Source organism: Halichoeres trimaculatus, unplaced genomic scaffold (assembly GCF_033239565.1).
Source record: "Halichoeres trimaculatus isolate MK-OKI-2021-1 unplaced genomic scaffold, fHalTri1.1 fHalTri1_scaffold_4, whole genome shotgun sequence".
NCBI classification, from domain to species: Eukaryota; Metazoa; Chordata; class Actinopteri; order Labriformes; family Labridae; genus Halichoeres; species Halichoeres trimaculatus.
Genome location: NW_027437182.1, coordinates 4,777,207 through 4,790,367, shown reverse-complemented (window position 1 = coordinate 4,790,367; position 13,161 = coordinate 4,777,207). Strand labels below are relative to the sequence as shown.

Here is a 13,161-nt window from a genome sequence, read left to right as displayed (position 1 = left end):
TCTCGTAACTCATTGCAATGTTTGTCTTTTATGATCTACTGCCACCTTGTGGTGGTTTGAGCAACTGCAACCCTTTGACATAAACTTGAACTTCACTGTACTAACTGTAAAACCATGTGCAGACTCTCTTCTTCTTGATGTACAGCACCACCTGCTGGATACTTTGTGAACTGCAAAGCCCATTTTGAAGAGGGTAGGAACTTTGCAAATTTGGTACCAAGTAAATTTGGACTCCAACATTTAATTATTTGATTTTGAGGGTTAACAGGGATCAATTTTATCAAGTGTTTTTTTGTTTTGGGAGGAAGGAAATAGCATCAAAGATGAGACAGACAACATCTTCAGTGCAAGAGTTGGGTTTTATTGTTATTAACCGTTGACACAATCAGCAGAGAAACAAGGCATGACAAAAGACAGAACGAGACACACAGGAATCAAATCTTGTTGAAAGCTGCAACGTCAACACTCTGGACCTGAAAAAGAGCGAAAGAAAACACTTCAGTGGGTTAGAAGATTTTCTAAACAAGGTTTTTATATGTTCTCTGGTACAATCTTTGAGGCAAAACTTACAAAGTCTTCAAACTTGGTGATTTCCTCTTCCAGCAGGTCCGTTCCCACCTTGTCGTCCTCCACCACACACGCAATCTGGAGCTTCTTGATGCCGTAACCCACAGGAACCAGTTTGGACGTACCCCATAGCAGGCCGTCAGCCTGCACCGAGCGCACGCACTCCTCCAGCTTCGCCATGTCTGTTTCATCATCCCACTGAGAGATAAAAGAAGGAGCAACAGAAGTCAGTATCAAACCTGTGGACTTGTTTCCGACCTGTTCTTCATCCTCTCATCGCTCTGGACTCACAGGTTTGACGTCCAGTAAGATGGAAGACTTGGCGATGAGGCCCGGCTTCTTGGCCTTCCTCTCTGCGTACTCTTTCAATCTCTGCTCTTTGAGTTTCTCTGCCTCTTCGTCTTCTTCGTCGCTTCCAAACAGGTCGATATCATCATCATCATCCTCTTCCACCTCTACCTTTTTCGCCGGGGCGCTGGTCTTCTGCTGGACGGTTGTGCCCTGAGGGGAGTTAAAAATAATCACATAAAGGCTCTAAAAGATGACTGAAACATCGGGTATGATCTTTAAACAGTGTGTAAGGACTCACATTTGTGTAAGGGACTGAAGGAGTGGGAGCTGAGGTCACAGCTGCAGGAGATTTCTCCAGGACTGAGACTCGACACTCCAGTTTGGAGAGCGCTGCCCTCAAGTCTTCAACCACTGAAGAAACAAGAGAAAAATTTAAAAACTGTGGCACTAGGAAAGGTAATGAAATGCTTTTTTATTTTCTCAGTAGACAAAGAAAAGCACCTTTATGTAAGCTCTGGTTCTCCAGCTCCAGGCTCTTGATTCGACAGACGAGTTCCCCCTGATCAGCTGCACTGATGCCGCTCTGCTGCTGCTGCTTTACAGAGAAAACAAGTTAACACAGTTTGAAAAGAGCAGCGTCTGAAAGCCAAACCACACACAAAGTCCTTTGCTCACACTCAGGACTAAGAAGCAGAGTGAAAACACAACGCAGCCAGTGTCTCATCCACAGCCTCAAACGGAATCACAGCAGCTTGAGTCTGAGAGGATTATCAGTGAAAGCAGCTACTTGTTTGTGTTTGCATCACTCCACACACAGAAAGTCTCCTAAAAGCTAAAACTAAGGGTTGGGTTCTAGGAAACTGGAGCGTGGATGTCAGCGAGGGGTTTCCAGGGACACACACGACTTGGGTGGCACTTACAAAGTGGGACTGTTGGCTCAGGGGAGGTTGAGCAGACCCTCTGCTACAGAGTGTGGACTTCAGCTGAGGGGAGGAGGGGATTTCAGGCATGAATGAGGAGACGAGGGACACAACTGAATGAGGTTCAGGATTGGGAAGGAGGACAACCACAGAAAAACCTACATCTTGAGCTGTCTTCACTGACTTAAATTGGGGGTGTGGCCTTGATTTAACACCAACACTTAAATATATTTGCCTCTGCAAAAAAATACCAACGCACATCACACATCCACCAAATCGCTCAGCAAATGTCGACCCAGGATGTTTTCTTGCTGCAGGTTTTACAAGAATGAAGCTAGAGTCACAGCTTGGCAGAACAATATCCAAGATTACCCCAACATCTGAGATGTTTTTAAACTAATCTGTGACAAAAACAACTGAGTGCACAGGACTTGGAGCTGAGTGGAGCTTGTGGGAAAAGAGGCAGATGCAGCACAGAGCTCGTACTCACCCCTGCTAGAGATTTCTGGATGTTCTCCCGGGCTCGAGCGATGTCTTGCAGGATGCTGTTGGCTCCGGCATCCTGACGGGAAATAAACACAATGCAGACCCTTTACTTTTAGATCAACACAAAGGAGGTCTAGAAGTGGTTTATTCTATGTTGTTTCTACAACGTTTGAAATGTTAACCCTCAGGAAAGTTTAATGATAAGAAGACAGACAAATTTGAGCAGAATTTATTTAACCCAGCTGGACACGAGACCAATCAATTGGGCCTGAGGTCCATTCTAATACAGCCCCCAGCTTTTATCTTACAGTGTATTAATTATGTCACTGAATGAATCATTTAAAAAAAAGAGTGAATTCTGCCTATCTAGTTTCATCTCACTAAACTACATTTGAACCATGCAGAGGCTACTTGTGTACAGGTTCGAGTCCAACCTCTGGCCTGTTTCCCGCATGTCACTCCCCATTATCGCCCCCTTTCCTACTCTATCATTAAAAGTGAGGAAAGCCCTAAAATAACTTTTAAAAAAAAGGAAAAAAAGAAAAACATCAGAGGACACAAAACCAGATTAAAGATATGAAATGGAGCAAAAAAAAGTGCATAAAAACAGTTTAGAATGTCGTATGAGAAATATTTGGGGCTAAAAATGTTGTTTACAGGTCAAAATAGTCTGAATATGAAGAACTATCCTGATAAAATCCAGATTCTGATCCCTGCCATAAAAAATCCTGATGCACTTTCTCCATATCGCCCCCTAATGGAGAACATGTTCCAGCATGTAACACTGTAGAAAACTGACCACTGATCATTTGGTGTCAAGAGACGCCTGAGGGACAGGTGAGGTTTGATTTCATCAGTCTGTAATGATGGTACAAAGATGTCTGACCACTCTTAGGTGGGCTTTACACAAATACGAATTTCTACAACAATCGATCCGGTGATATTGACACACAAGAGACGTGTACTTGTCCATAACTCCGCATCTTTTTTGAAAACGGGTCTGCAGGTGGATATCTGCATATTCGTCTTCATGCCGTATTTGGTATAAACACATAAGCCCGGAAAAGACGGTGACCTCATAGCACCCCTCCTACTCCCCGCCCCCTAACCCACGTTGTCACACACAACAACGACAATGGCGGCAGGTGGACTGATTCTAATATTGTTCCAGCAGCTACAAATATTGCTTTGACTATTATATCAACATTTTCTCAGAGAGCATGAACAACACCAGCTACGGCAACAACAACAAGAAGTGCTCATGCAGAGACGCAGCATGTTACGTGTGCATTACGTGGACGCCTCGGAGCAGAACCAGACGGGCAACCTGACAACAGTTTTGCGTTGTCATGTAAATGCACAAGCCTATGTACAATGCGATGTGTAAACAGCGATACATGTTTTGATGCCGACGCCAAGACGATACGTCCTGTGAGAAGGGCCTCAGTGATTGGCATCAAAAGCCCCGTTTACCCCAAGCAGTCCAGTTTAGATAAGTTTTAAGTATGAGCCGGACTAGTTAAGCTTGGTCCTGTTTGCGTTTCCACAGCCAACTGCGTCCCCTTGCGGTAGGCAGTAGGGGTGGAATGGTGGGTAGATTTATCAAGATTTTTTGTTTGAAAATCAAATTATTTTTCCAAATTCAAATTCTTCATTTCAGTCTACGTGTGGATTAAAAAAAAGTTACCACTTTTCTCCAGCAGAGGGTGAAATTTTTCTCTCTGACTCAGGTGATGTGTAGAGGTAGACCGATATATCGGCCGGCCGATATATCGTTCGGCCGATATATCGGGCCGATATTTGGACATTTGTCTCTATCGGCCATCGGACGTATTTTCTTTTAAAAAGCCAATTTTTGATCCGTTGTATAAAATGACGCAATTTTTGATCAGGCACAAAAAAGATGAGCACCTCAAACTTGTGGAACCACTTGGATACATTACATACTTTTGTTCAAATTATATTAATAAGTTTAAATTTATTTTTTGACATTTTAAGAAGAGTGTGAATGCTTACTACTGCTTGTTACATTGTGTGTTTACTCAGACAAAATATTTCATTGTTTTGAAAGCTGAATAAATGTTCAGAGGACTGGACACGACTTGTTGTAATAGATTTCTTTTAGTTGCTCAGAAATTGCTGCATTTCACAAAAATGTAATAAATATATATTTATTTAACAATCGGCCTGAATATCAAATTGGAAAAATCGGCTATGCATATCGGAAACTGCTCCCCAAATTTGGAAAGCATCGGCATCGGCCCCCAAAAAACCCATATCGGTAATTTTGCTCCTGATATAGTCTGTAGACATTATCATCATCATTTCTCTTTTTCCTATGGTCCGGTGTTAAAAAAGCAAACTAAAAATAGCAAAAATCATAAATATCATGAATTGCAATTAAAATCGAATCTGCACCCTAAAAATCGTACTAGAATTGAATCACGAGAATAACACGTCATCTCAGACCTAGGAGGCAGGGTCCGGGCCAGATGCTGATAGCTGCATCAGCTACATAACAGCGTGACACCATAGCATCGCAACACAGTGTACCCCGCTAATAAATCCAATGAAGAAGAAAAAAGCGACTCAAAAGAGTAACAATGGGAGACACCCAGCTTCTTCTTCTGTGATTGGCATGTAGCTCTTTGATACAAAGTGCGATCAAGCTTTGTTTCAGAGAAGACTGTGCCACCAGGAGAAATTGTTGCACAGTAAGAAACAATTCTGATCTGCAGTGTTGTAGCTCAACCTTCTGGGATCAGATTGGTTTAGTCTGGCACCCCAACAAAAGGGTCCCGAAAAAAGGGACCGCTTGTCTCGGTCACTTGGGGATCTGTCCCGGGATTAGTCAGTGGAAACGCCATTAAGAGCGTGCTGTACTGAGATGAACCAAACTGAAACCCTTTGGAAACACATATCCTGAGAGTGATCAGTACCTGTGTTGTTGTTGTTGTTGTTGTTGTTGTTGATGCTTTTGTTGCCGGCAGTGGTGAGCCGTTCATGTGCTCATAGAAGCGTCTCTCTGCCTCATCGTAGCGAGGTTTGTCAAACCAGATCTTCTCCTGGGCGAGGAAGTCCGCTGAGGTCATGGTGCTACAAACAGGAGAGTGAGGAAGGAGAAGAGAGGAAGAAGAGACAGGAGGTCAGGAAGGAGGGAAAAAAGAAAATATGTATCAACACCTGTGATAATTATGATTTAAAGCCCCTGACACACGAGTTAAGATCAGTTAATGATTCTATTAGCTTCATGTTGAGTTAATTAATAATCTACCCACATACCTCCCGTCCCAACACAACCACAGCAAATAAAAAATGAGGACGGTAGGAAAACTTAATGGTTCATACAAAAACAGTCATTCAGGATACTGAAAAACACAAGGTAGAAAAAATAAATGAAGCAAGAGAAATTAAAAAAGAAAGGTGAAGGAGAAAGAAAAGTGTTCACGCATCCAACGCATGATAAAAAAGAGAAAAGGGTAAAACTGAAACATCGGGAGCTGCTCCGTTTTCCTGCCGTTTGTCATACTTGTCCCTCTTGGGGGCGCTGGAAGCCGCAGACATCGCTTGAGACCTCTGACCCTTCTTCGCCGCCTCAGCCTCACTCCCACCGTGTGAATGGAAACGACTCTCTGCAGCGTCATAACGCCACTTCTCCAGCCACACGCGCTCGTTGTCTGAATGAGCGAAGAAACACACGCCTGACTCCTCCTCCTCTTCCTCCTTCTCTGGGACCTCTGCTGGCTCCTCCTCCTCCTGGATCGGGAGCAGAGCGTGGAAGACTTCGGCTTTCCCCTGCATGACGACCCTTTTCTCCTCCACCGCCACCACTTTCTGCTCTTCCTCCTCATCCTCCTCCTCTTCTTCCACGAGGCTCTGGGGGTGGTCGCTACCTCTGGTCGTGGACGCGCAGCTGGGGCGTTTGGACGAGTTGTTTCTGTACAGGTTCTGGTAGAAGGCTGCTTCGGCGCGGTCGTACAGCGGTTTCTCCAGCCAGACGTCTCTCAGCAGCTCGATGGGGATGCGGGGAAGTCCGTTGATTGACTGTCGGTTGGTTGGTGTTATGGCTGCTTGTTGGACGACCGGGGTTGCAGGAGTCGGGGCGAGGGACTGATACCCTTCGTCGGGTGTTCTGGTTGGGATGGTGCGGTTTGGCGGAGTAGGGATGTTCAGGGAGTTTGGAATAGACGGCTGCATGGATTCCTGGACGAAACGGCGTTCTGCTTGGTCAAAGGTCGTCTTGTTCACCCACACGCCCTGGATGACGTGATGACAGGATGTCTGGTCCCCATGTTGGCACACGGATCCTGAAGGAGCTGGAGCTGGAGCTGGAGTGGATGGAGAGTTTGAGTGTTTCTGTTGGGCTGGAGGCGAGCGGTTTGTCTGTTTGGTCCCGTTAGAGGAGCTCGCCAACCAGCACTGGTAGAGGCTCTCTGCTCGCTCGTACATGCTGCGCTCAAACCAGACGTTGGCGCACTCAGACTGCAGCCCGACCAGGCCGGAGTGAGGGTTTGGAGTCTGGCTGCGTCTCCTCTCCTCCTCTTTGGTCTTTCTTTCCACCGACTCCTCAGGGTGACTCTCAGAATTAGATGAACGCTTCTTGCGGCGGTGGCGGCTCTTTCCGCTACGCTTGGCATCTCCGTTCAGACTGCCGCTCTCTGGGGACGAGGACTCTCCGTTTCTTTGGCCTGGTTCAGTCTTGTTTCTACGTCCCAGAGCCGCGTTCGCCGAGCGGTCCACCAGACAGTGAGTGGGAGGCTGATCGTGCTCGGACTGATCCAAAGCTGAGCACTGAGAGATCTTCTTGGACATCATCTTTGATCCGTAGCAGGAAATAAAACAGAGAATAAAAGGCACAGGCTGTTGGATTAGTTAGAGGGACACAGGAAGGCTCAGAGACAAACAGGGACAGATTCATCTATTGGACTCATACAAGTGCATGAACACGGAACAAATCACTCCAAGAGGATGAAGAAGCATGCACGACACGAGAGAGACACCATGCATGTCACAGAAATGATCCATGCGTGTAAGTTACTCATTTTATGTTCATTAAGAGTCAGTTTCATTCAGTTGTGACCAAAGTGGAGTAAAATGACACTGGCCTCTACACTTTTGAGTCGTAAAGATACCAAAAAAATCCAAAATACAGGTTGAAAATTTTGCCGAACACAATTTCAAGAGATAGAAGAGAAGTTACTGCACTGATGTGCCACAATGTCCCTCTTCAAGCTCTTGTACTGTACTTAATGCAGAGTTATTTATTACAAGTTACATAATCTTATTTATTTTATGAATTATTTGCTTTGTAAGCTGAAGGTCCTGAGGACAAATTTATTTCACGTGGAAACACAGAATGATAATCAAGAGCCTTCAAACTTTCCTCAAACATTATTAGCTGACTTTCATCCTGCCTGTTGCTGTTAAAACTGGAACAGAAGTAAATGACAATTTATTCATGTAAAAAAGTCAAATTGTACTAATTATACTGTATCTAGAAATGTATCTGCGAAGATATACAGATTTAGGCGCTGTTCCCCACCCAGCTGGAGACTACAGCCAGCGGTAACACTACCCCTATATGGACCAGACTTTACCGGGTATCACACACACGCATGGTCCGCCTACGTCATTGTGAAGCATCTGTTTACATTAAGTGCGATCTCATCAGAGTCAGCACAATGAGACACAGAGAGCACTGCTACAACTTTAGAGACTTTTAGACTTATGGTAAGTCGTTTTGGCCCGACACAGCCCTCTAACACTCCTGCTTCGTTTAAATTGATTGTTGAGAGATGTGCTCACGGTGATCACGCATCATGGATTACACGTCCCGTCCGCATGCATGTGCTTGTGCATGAAGTAAACCGTGCCAAAGCCCACCTCTCTGAAGCGTGCCGAAGCAGAGAAGTGAATCGTCGTGCTCAAGCACGGCACAGTTGCAGTCACACTGGCCATTCCAAACGTGCTTTAGGGCTGAAGTGTGCTTAAGCACGGCACAGTTTGCCAGTGTGACCGTGTCCCAAGTCTGCAGAAAAGCCCACTAGGGGAAAAGATGCACAATGTCTCAATTTTTATGCACGCAATCCCACATGCACTTGATGATTGGAAAGAAGGACAAAGTTCTCACAGGCTTATAAGGAATGTCTTAATTTTTCACCCCTTGTCAGAGGGGACTGTGAGCTCAGTCAGCATTAGATTGGACTATTAAGATCAGCATAGTCAGACCTAGAAGGGACTGTGATTGCTATTGGACTGTGGTGGGATCTGGCAGGACTTGGCAGGTCTCAGAACCGAAGTGCCATGGAGGGAAAACTCGAGCACAGAGCCGACAGTGCAATGTGAGCAGCTTGTGCCCAAAAGGAAGTTTGTGTCAGTTGTTTGGACACACTTTAACTACAGTATAGATGGTGTCAACCAAAAAGATTATAGTTATTTTCTGCATTATCACTGCAGAATTAAACTTATTTATTTTGCTTGCAAGGAGCACAAGTCTTTTGTTTTTTTACTTTTTCGAGGAAAATTTGTTTTTTTTTTCCTCACAAAACATTTTATTCTAGCTGTTGTGTGTATTGAATTTCATTGTTCCATTAACTAACTAATAATTGTCCATCTGTGCATGTTCATTCCAGTTACTTGTTTCAAAATTATACAAATACTTAGAGATAAACTCATACTGATTGAAATCAAGGTAGAAGGTACAATTAATCATGATTTTGATTTTTGTTTAAATTGCCCAGCCCTAGTCATGACTTAATATAACTCATAAATATGAGAGAAACATTTTTTTTTCAACCTCAACTGCAGTAAAAGTCATGTGAAATGACATTCATGGCTTTATAACTGTCACATTTTTTTTGTGGATGTTGAATATTGCAGCCTCTGCTTTTTGGGGATTACACCTGGTCATAGTGTAGTTTTGAAAACAGTGTTATTAATAGTGCAAACCTTCTCAAGACTTAAAAATTATACACAATGGAAATGAATACATGCTTAATATAAGTGACATGTTTCAGATAAACTACTGAAACAAGTGAATGAAAACATGCTGACATTTAAAGATGTGTGAAAGTCACCAACATGCTCATGCACGTTCAGCAGATTTGGCCTTGAATCATCACACACATCATTCCACCTTAACCACATTAGACTGTGAAACACAGGAAATGCTTTCACTTCATGTCCAACACTGAAAACCTTTAACACTACAGAAGGATTTCTGCACTAATTCTGTGAAGGCGTTTCCTGTTTAATGTTGATTTAAAGCTCTTAACTCACCTTTCTTTGTTAAGGTGTTGAGCTTAAACTAGAATCAGTGTCAAATGCTCAACACGTTCTTTTCATCCAGTTAACGGCAAGCCATTGAAAAAGAAATTGAACAATCACCACCTTGCAACACAGAGACACTGATACAGAAGGATTTCAACTGTGGAGACCAGGGGGGATGAAACTGGGTGGTGAAGTGATAAAGGAGTACTCACTTTTCAAATTCTGAATGCAACAGGAGAAGGGAAACTACGTGTTAATTATTTCTCTTTCAGTGTCATACTAAAGCTGAAAGACGATCATGGTGACCACTTTGATTTGGAACGATGACTGTTGCGGAAAAACACTTTATAAAGTAGAGTCTTGGGTCTATTCCAGCGCTTTTCCACTTTAAAACAAACCCTTTTAGTTCAAATGGAAGAAACTGAGACTGTTTGAAATGTGAAACATATCAAAAACTAAGGAACATTTCTTCAAAATTATAAGGTCTGATTGGATCTCAGGGAAACATCTACAGGTCCACTGAGGTTTAGATTGTAATTTTGCAGACTATGAATCACAGCTGTGGTTATGTGTGAATGAATGAGCTGGATTCCTCACCACATTTGGTCTTTTTCTTCTTACTTTGATGAAAATTTCAAGGGTCCACCTCTTTGGATGCTCAAACAACAGAGTAGCCAACAAACACTGATTCATGGAGGTGCAGCTGATATTCTGCTTGTTCAATGTTAAACAAACCCTGTTTAAGACACCAACAAAGCAGTGAGTTAATCTATGAATACTCTCTGATTTCTTCCTCGTGTTTAGTAAACGATCAAACAGGAAGATGCTATTTTAAGCTGCATATTAGTACCCGTTTGGTGCTCTAGCAGGTATTTCTGGCAGCAGGACTGTGTGAGTAGGGATTGACTAAAAATAAACTCCTGTGCCCGTGTTTACAGTAATGGAGGAACAACCCAGTGCAGAGGCATGGTGTGTCATTAAGGCTGAATAAACTGTTCCCACGTTGAGTCGGCGAGGCTGCAGAGACTTAGGCCCTGATAGAAAGAGAGCCTTAGGAGTAGAGCTCATACTTTCACGTGTACTGTAATGTGGTTGAATATGTCTTTCCTTGTGATTCAATTAACGCCTCATAAGTTTGTAAATCAGTCTGCACTCAGAGCAGCCGCTCTGGAAGTCTGCAGGATGTCCTGTCGAGGGTATTTGGGGACAGGGTTTACTCAGGGTGTGGACAGCACTGAGCACTAGCGGATTTCAGTGGAACATAGTTGCAAATTTCACAACCCTGCAAAGCAGTCAAGTACGGAAATTTGTGCTCAGCGCCTGAGGCACAGAGGGAACTGTTGCATCAAAGTTCAGAAAATAAAAAAACACTTGTAACAGGATTAAAATAGAGCTAGTCTTGATCTTTCCATAAGATTTTGTGGCATCAAGGTCTGCATGTAAATGTTAAACATATGCAAATAATTCTACCATGACTTCTCAATTTTTATACAAATTGTTGGATTCATACAATGCTTATAATTTAAAAAAAAGACCCTTCAAATGTTAAGTTCTTCCATGTGCCATGTTTTGGGGAGTCACCAAAAATAACCTTTCTAAAGGGTCAATTATCTTTAGTTCTGTTTATAGCATCTTTAAGCACAGTGAAGTGAAATTATGAAATATCATTTTTTTTTATCCCTTAAAATGCAAGTACAAGCATTTTTTCCTTATTAACCCATCTTAAAAACCATGTTAGAGCTGGTCTCTTTAGGTTCATTGAGAAAAAAGCTCCTGCTTCAAGAGTCTTAACACCCAAAACAACTTTCACTTGAAATTAATACAGGCTTTGTTGATATCCAGAAAATCCAGTCATACAAGATGTTACAGAACAAGGAGACAAGCAAGTTCAAAGCCTCAGGACAGCTGTCATCATCAAAAGGTGTGCCATGCTAACCTCATAGCAATCTTACACAAGAAGCAGGGATGTAATGATGTCAGTAGGTGTCTACAATTTAATGAGACATCAATACAGCACTGGTTGCTTTTAAAACGTGGCATTACAGCACTGATAACCGGTTTCACTTCATGTTGAGATGTCAATTTGGGTGGAAGAGCGTCAAATGAAGCCGGTTCCCGTCAGGGTGTTCTATCGAAAAGTGCTACCAATCGAGAAGTGGCCAGAGCGGTTCTACGCAAGAGTGCGCATGCCCAGATACACAACCGTTGGCGTGTGTACCACGTACATAAATTTGAAGTAGCTGAAAGGTGTGTCAAATCCTTTATAATTAAGCGTTCTAGTTTGGAAATAGGTAGAAAACACACCATTTGCTACCAATTAAATAAAAGATAGCCAACAATGGCGTTCTACGTCAATACATCTGAAGGAAAACGAAGCCAGTTAACATCCGTCCATTTTTTGCTGTTTAAGCCCATATTTCGACGAGAAATTTTGATATATGAAAACGTAAGCCATTTGATTTTTGTAATTTGATCGACTGTTCGATTTATTCAGACCATAAACAAGTTTTCAAAAATATAACTGACTGGAAATGGTAACCCCTGAGGCAGAATTTTTCGACACGGCAGCACAAATTGACAGAACACCGGAGTGACGGCAGCGTTAGCATTAGCAATAGCAGGTTGCCCCATTCATAGCTAGCCGTCTGTTAGCCTCAGCTAACAGAAGCCGTATAACACCGATTACTCATTTATTTCACAAATTTAACGTTTGAATAAATTCAAGCTGTACACCCCGCTATGTAACCCCGGCTGTCAGTCAGCGTTGACGTTACTTACTGCTGTTTAATGTGTCCTGTCGGTGAGAAACCAGGCCGGTGGATGAAACGTGCTTCTCCAGCCGTGAGTGACAACGGGAAGGAGGAGGAGGGAGAAGGAGCAGGGGTGGTGTGAGATCTTCAGAGGGGATGGGGGAGGGGAGTTATGAATCATTAATGCTTCCTGGTGCCCCATGTGAAACCTCACGTACTGTTAATTCCCAGCTATTAAGTAAATCTGGTTTGAGGGCTATGACCTCTAACCTTCATCAAGGGTCATGATGTAGAGTGGACCATTTGATACATCAGTTTAATCCAATTGAAATGTTTCTGCGCTGAATATTCAACCTTTGTCCTGGTGTGAGTTTTCACTGTTTATGACACTTTCTGCAGTGCTGTAAAAGTGTAATTCTTTGGCTTGTACACATGTGGTACACATGGTAGAGGCCTTCACAGTCTGATTTTAATTCTGAGGTCAAAGATTCAAAGACTATTTCAAATCAAGATTTTCTTTTATAACCCTTTCTTAATATTTTCTCTGTTTTAGGACAAAATTTGTACTTTTGTACTCTGCGATTAACATTTAAATTCACACATTTTTTCGGAGTATTCTGGGATTACAGTTAGACATTTGCACAGAATTTGGACTTTTTCCTAGAATATTTTGCTGAAACTAATGGAGGTCCCTCAACTGGAGGAGAGTTTAACTGTTCTGGGAGATAACCCCAAAACAGACAGCATCCTATACACCCCAGCAAATTTTCAAGCAGTCTCCTGCACAATTAAAAAAAATACATTTATTGGCAAGTTTTAGTACTGAAACTTGCAGTTTATGATAAGCTAATTCCTCTCCTGCTTTAAACAATAGATGT

General features: G+C 42.9%; 1 protein-coding gene across 2 annotated transcripts; it reads right to left on the bottom strand.

Annotated features, from left to right (window-relative positions):
* Nucleotides 1-340: 340 nt before the first annotated feature.
* On the bottom strand, nt 341-12,405 carry LOC141789181 (uncharacterized). 2 transcript variants are annotated; one of them, XM_074668517.1, is made up of 10 exons: nt 12,312-12,405; nt 9,543-9,600; nt 5,794-7,079; nt 5,204-5,360; nt 2,269-2,340; nt 1,360-1,453; nt 1,157-1,269; nt 859-1,068; nt 571-765; nt 341-473 (listed from the first exon to the last, which is right to left on the bottom strand). In XM_074668517.1, the coding sequence occupies exons 3-10, from the start codon at nt 7,077-7,079 to the stop codon at nt 435-437; spliced, it is 2,166 nt and encodes a 721-aa protein (XP_074524618.1). In that variant the 5' UTR covers nt 9,543-9,600; nt 12,312-12,405; the 3' UTR covers nt 341-434. The 2 variants fall into 2 exon arrangements, with proteins under 2 accessions (XP_074524618.1, XP_074524619.1); XM_074668518.1 differs by having other exon boundaries at nt 1,360-1,450.
* Nucleotides 12,406-13,161: the final 756 nt, after the last annotated feature.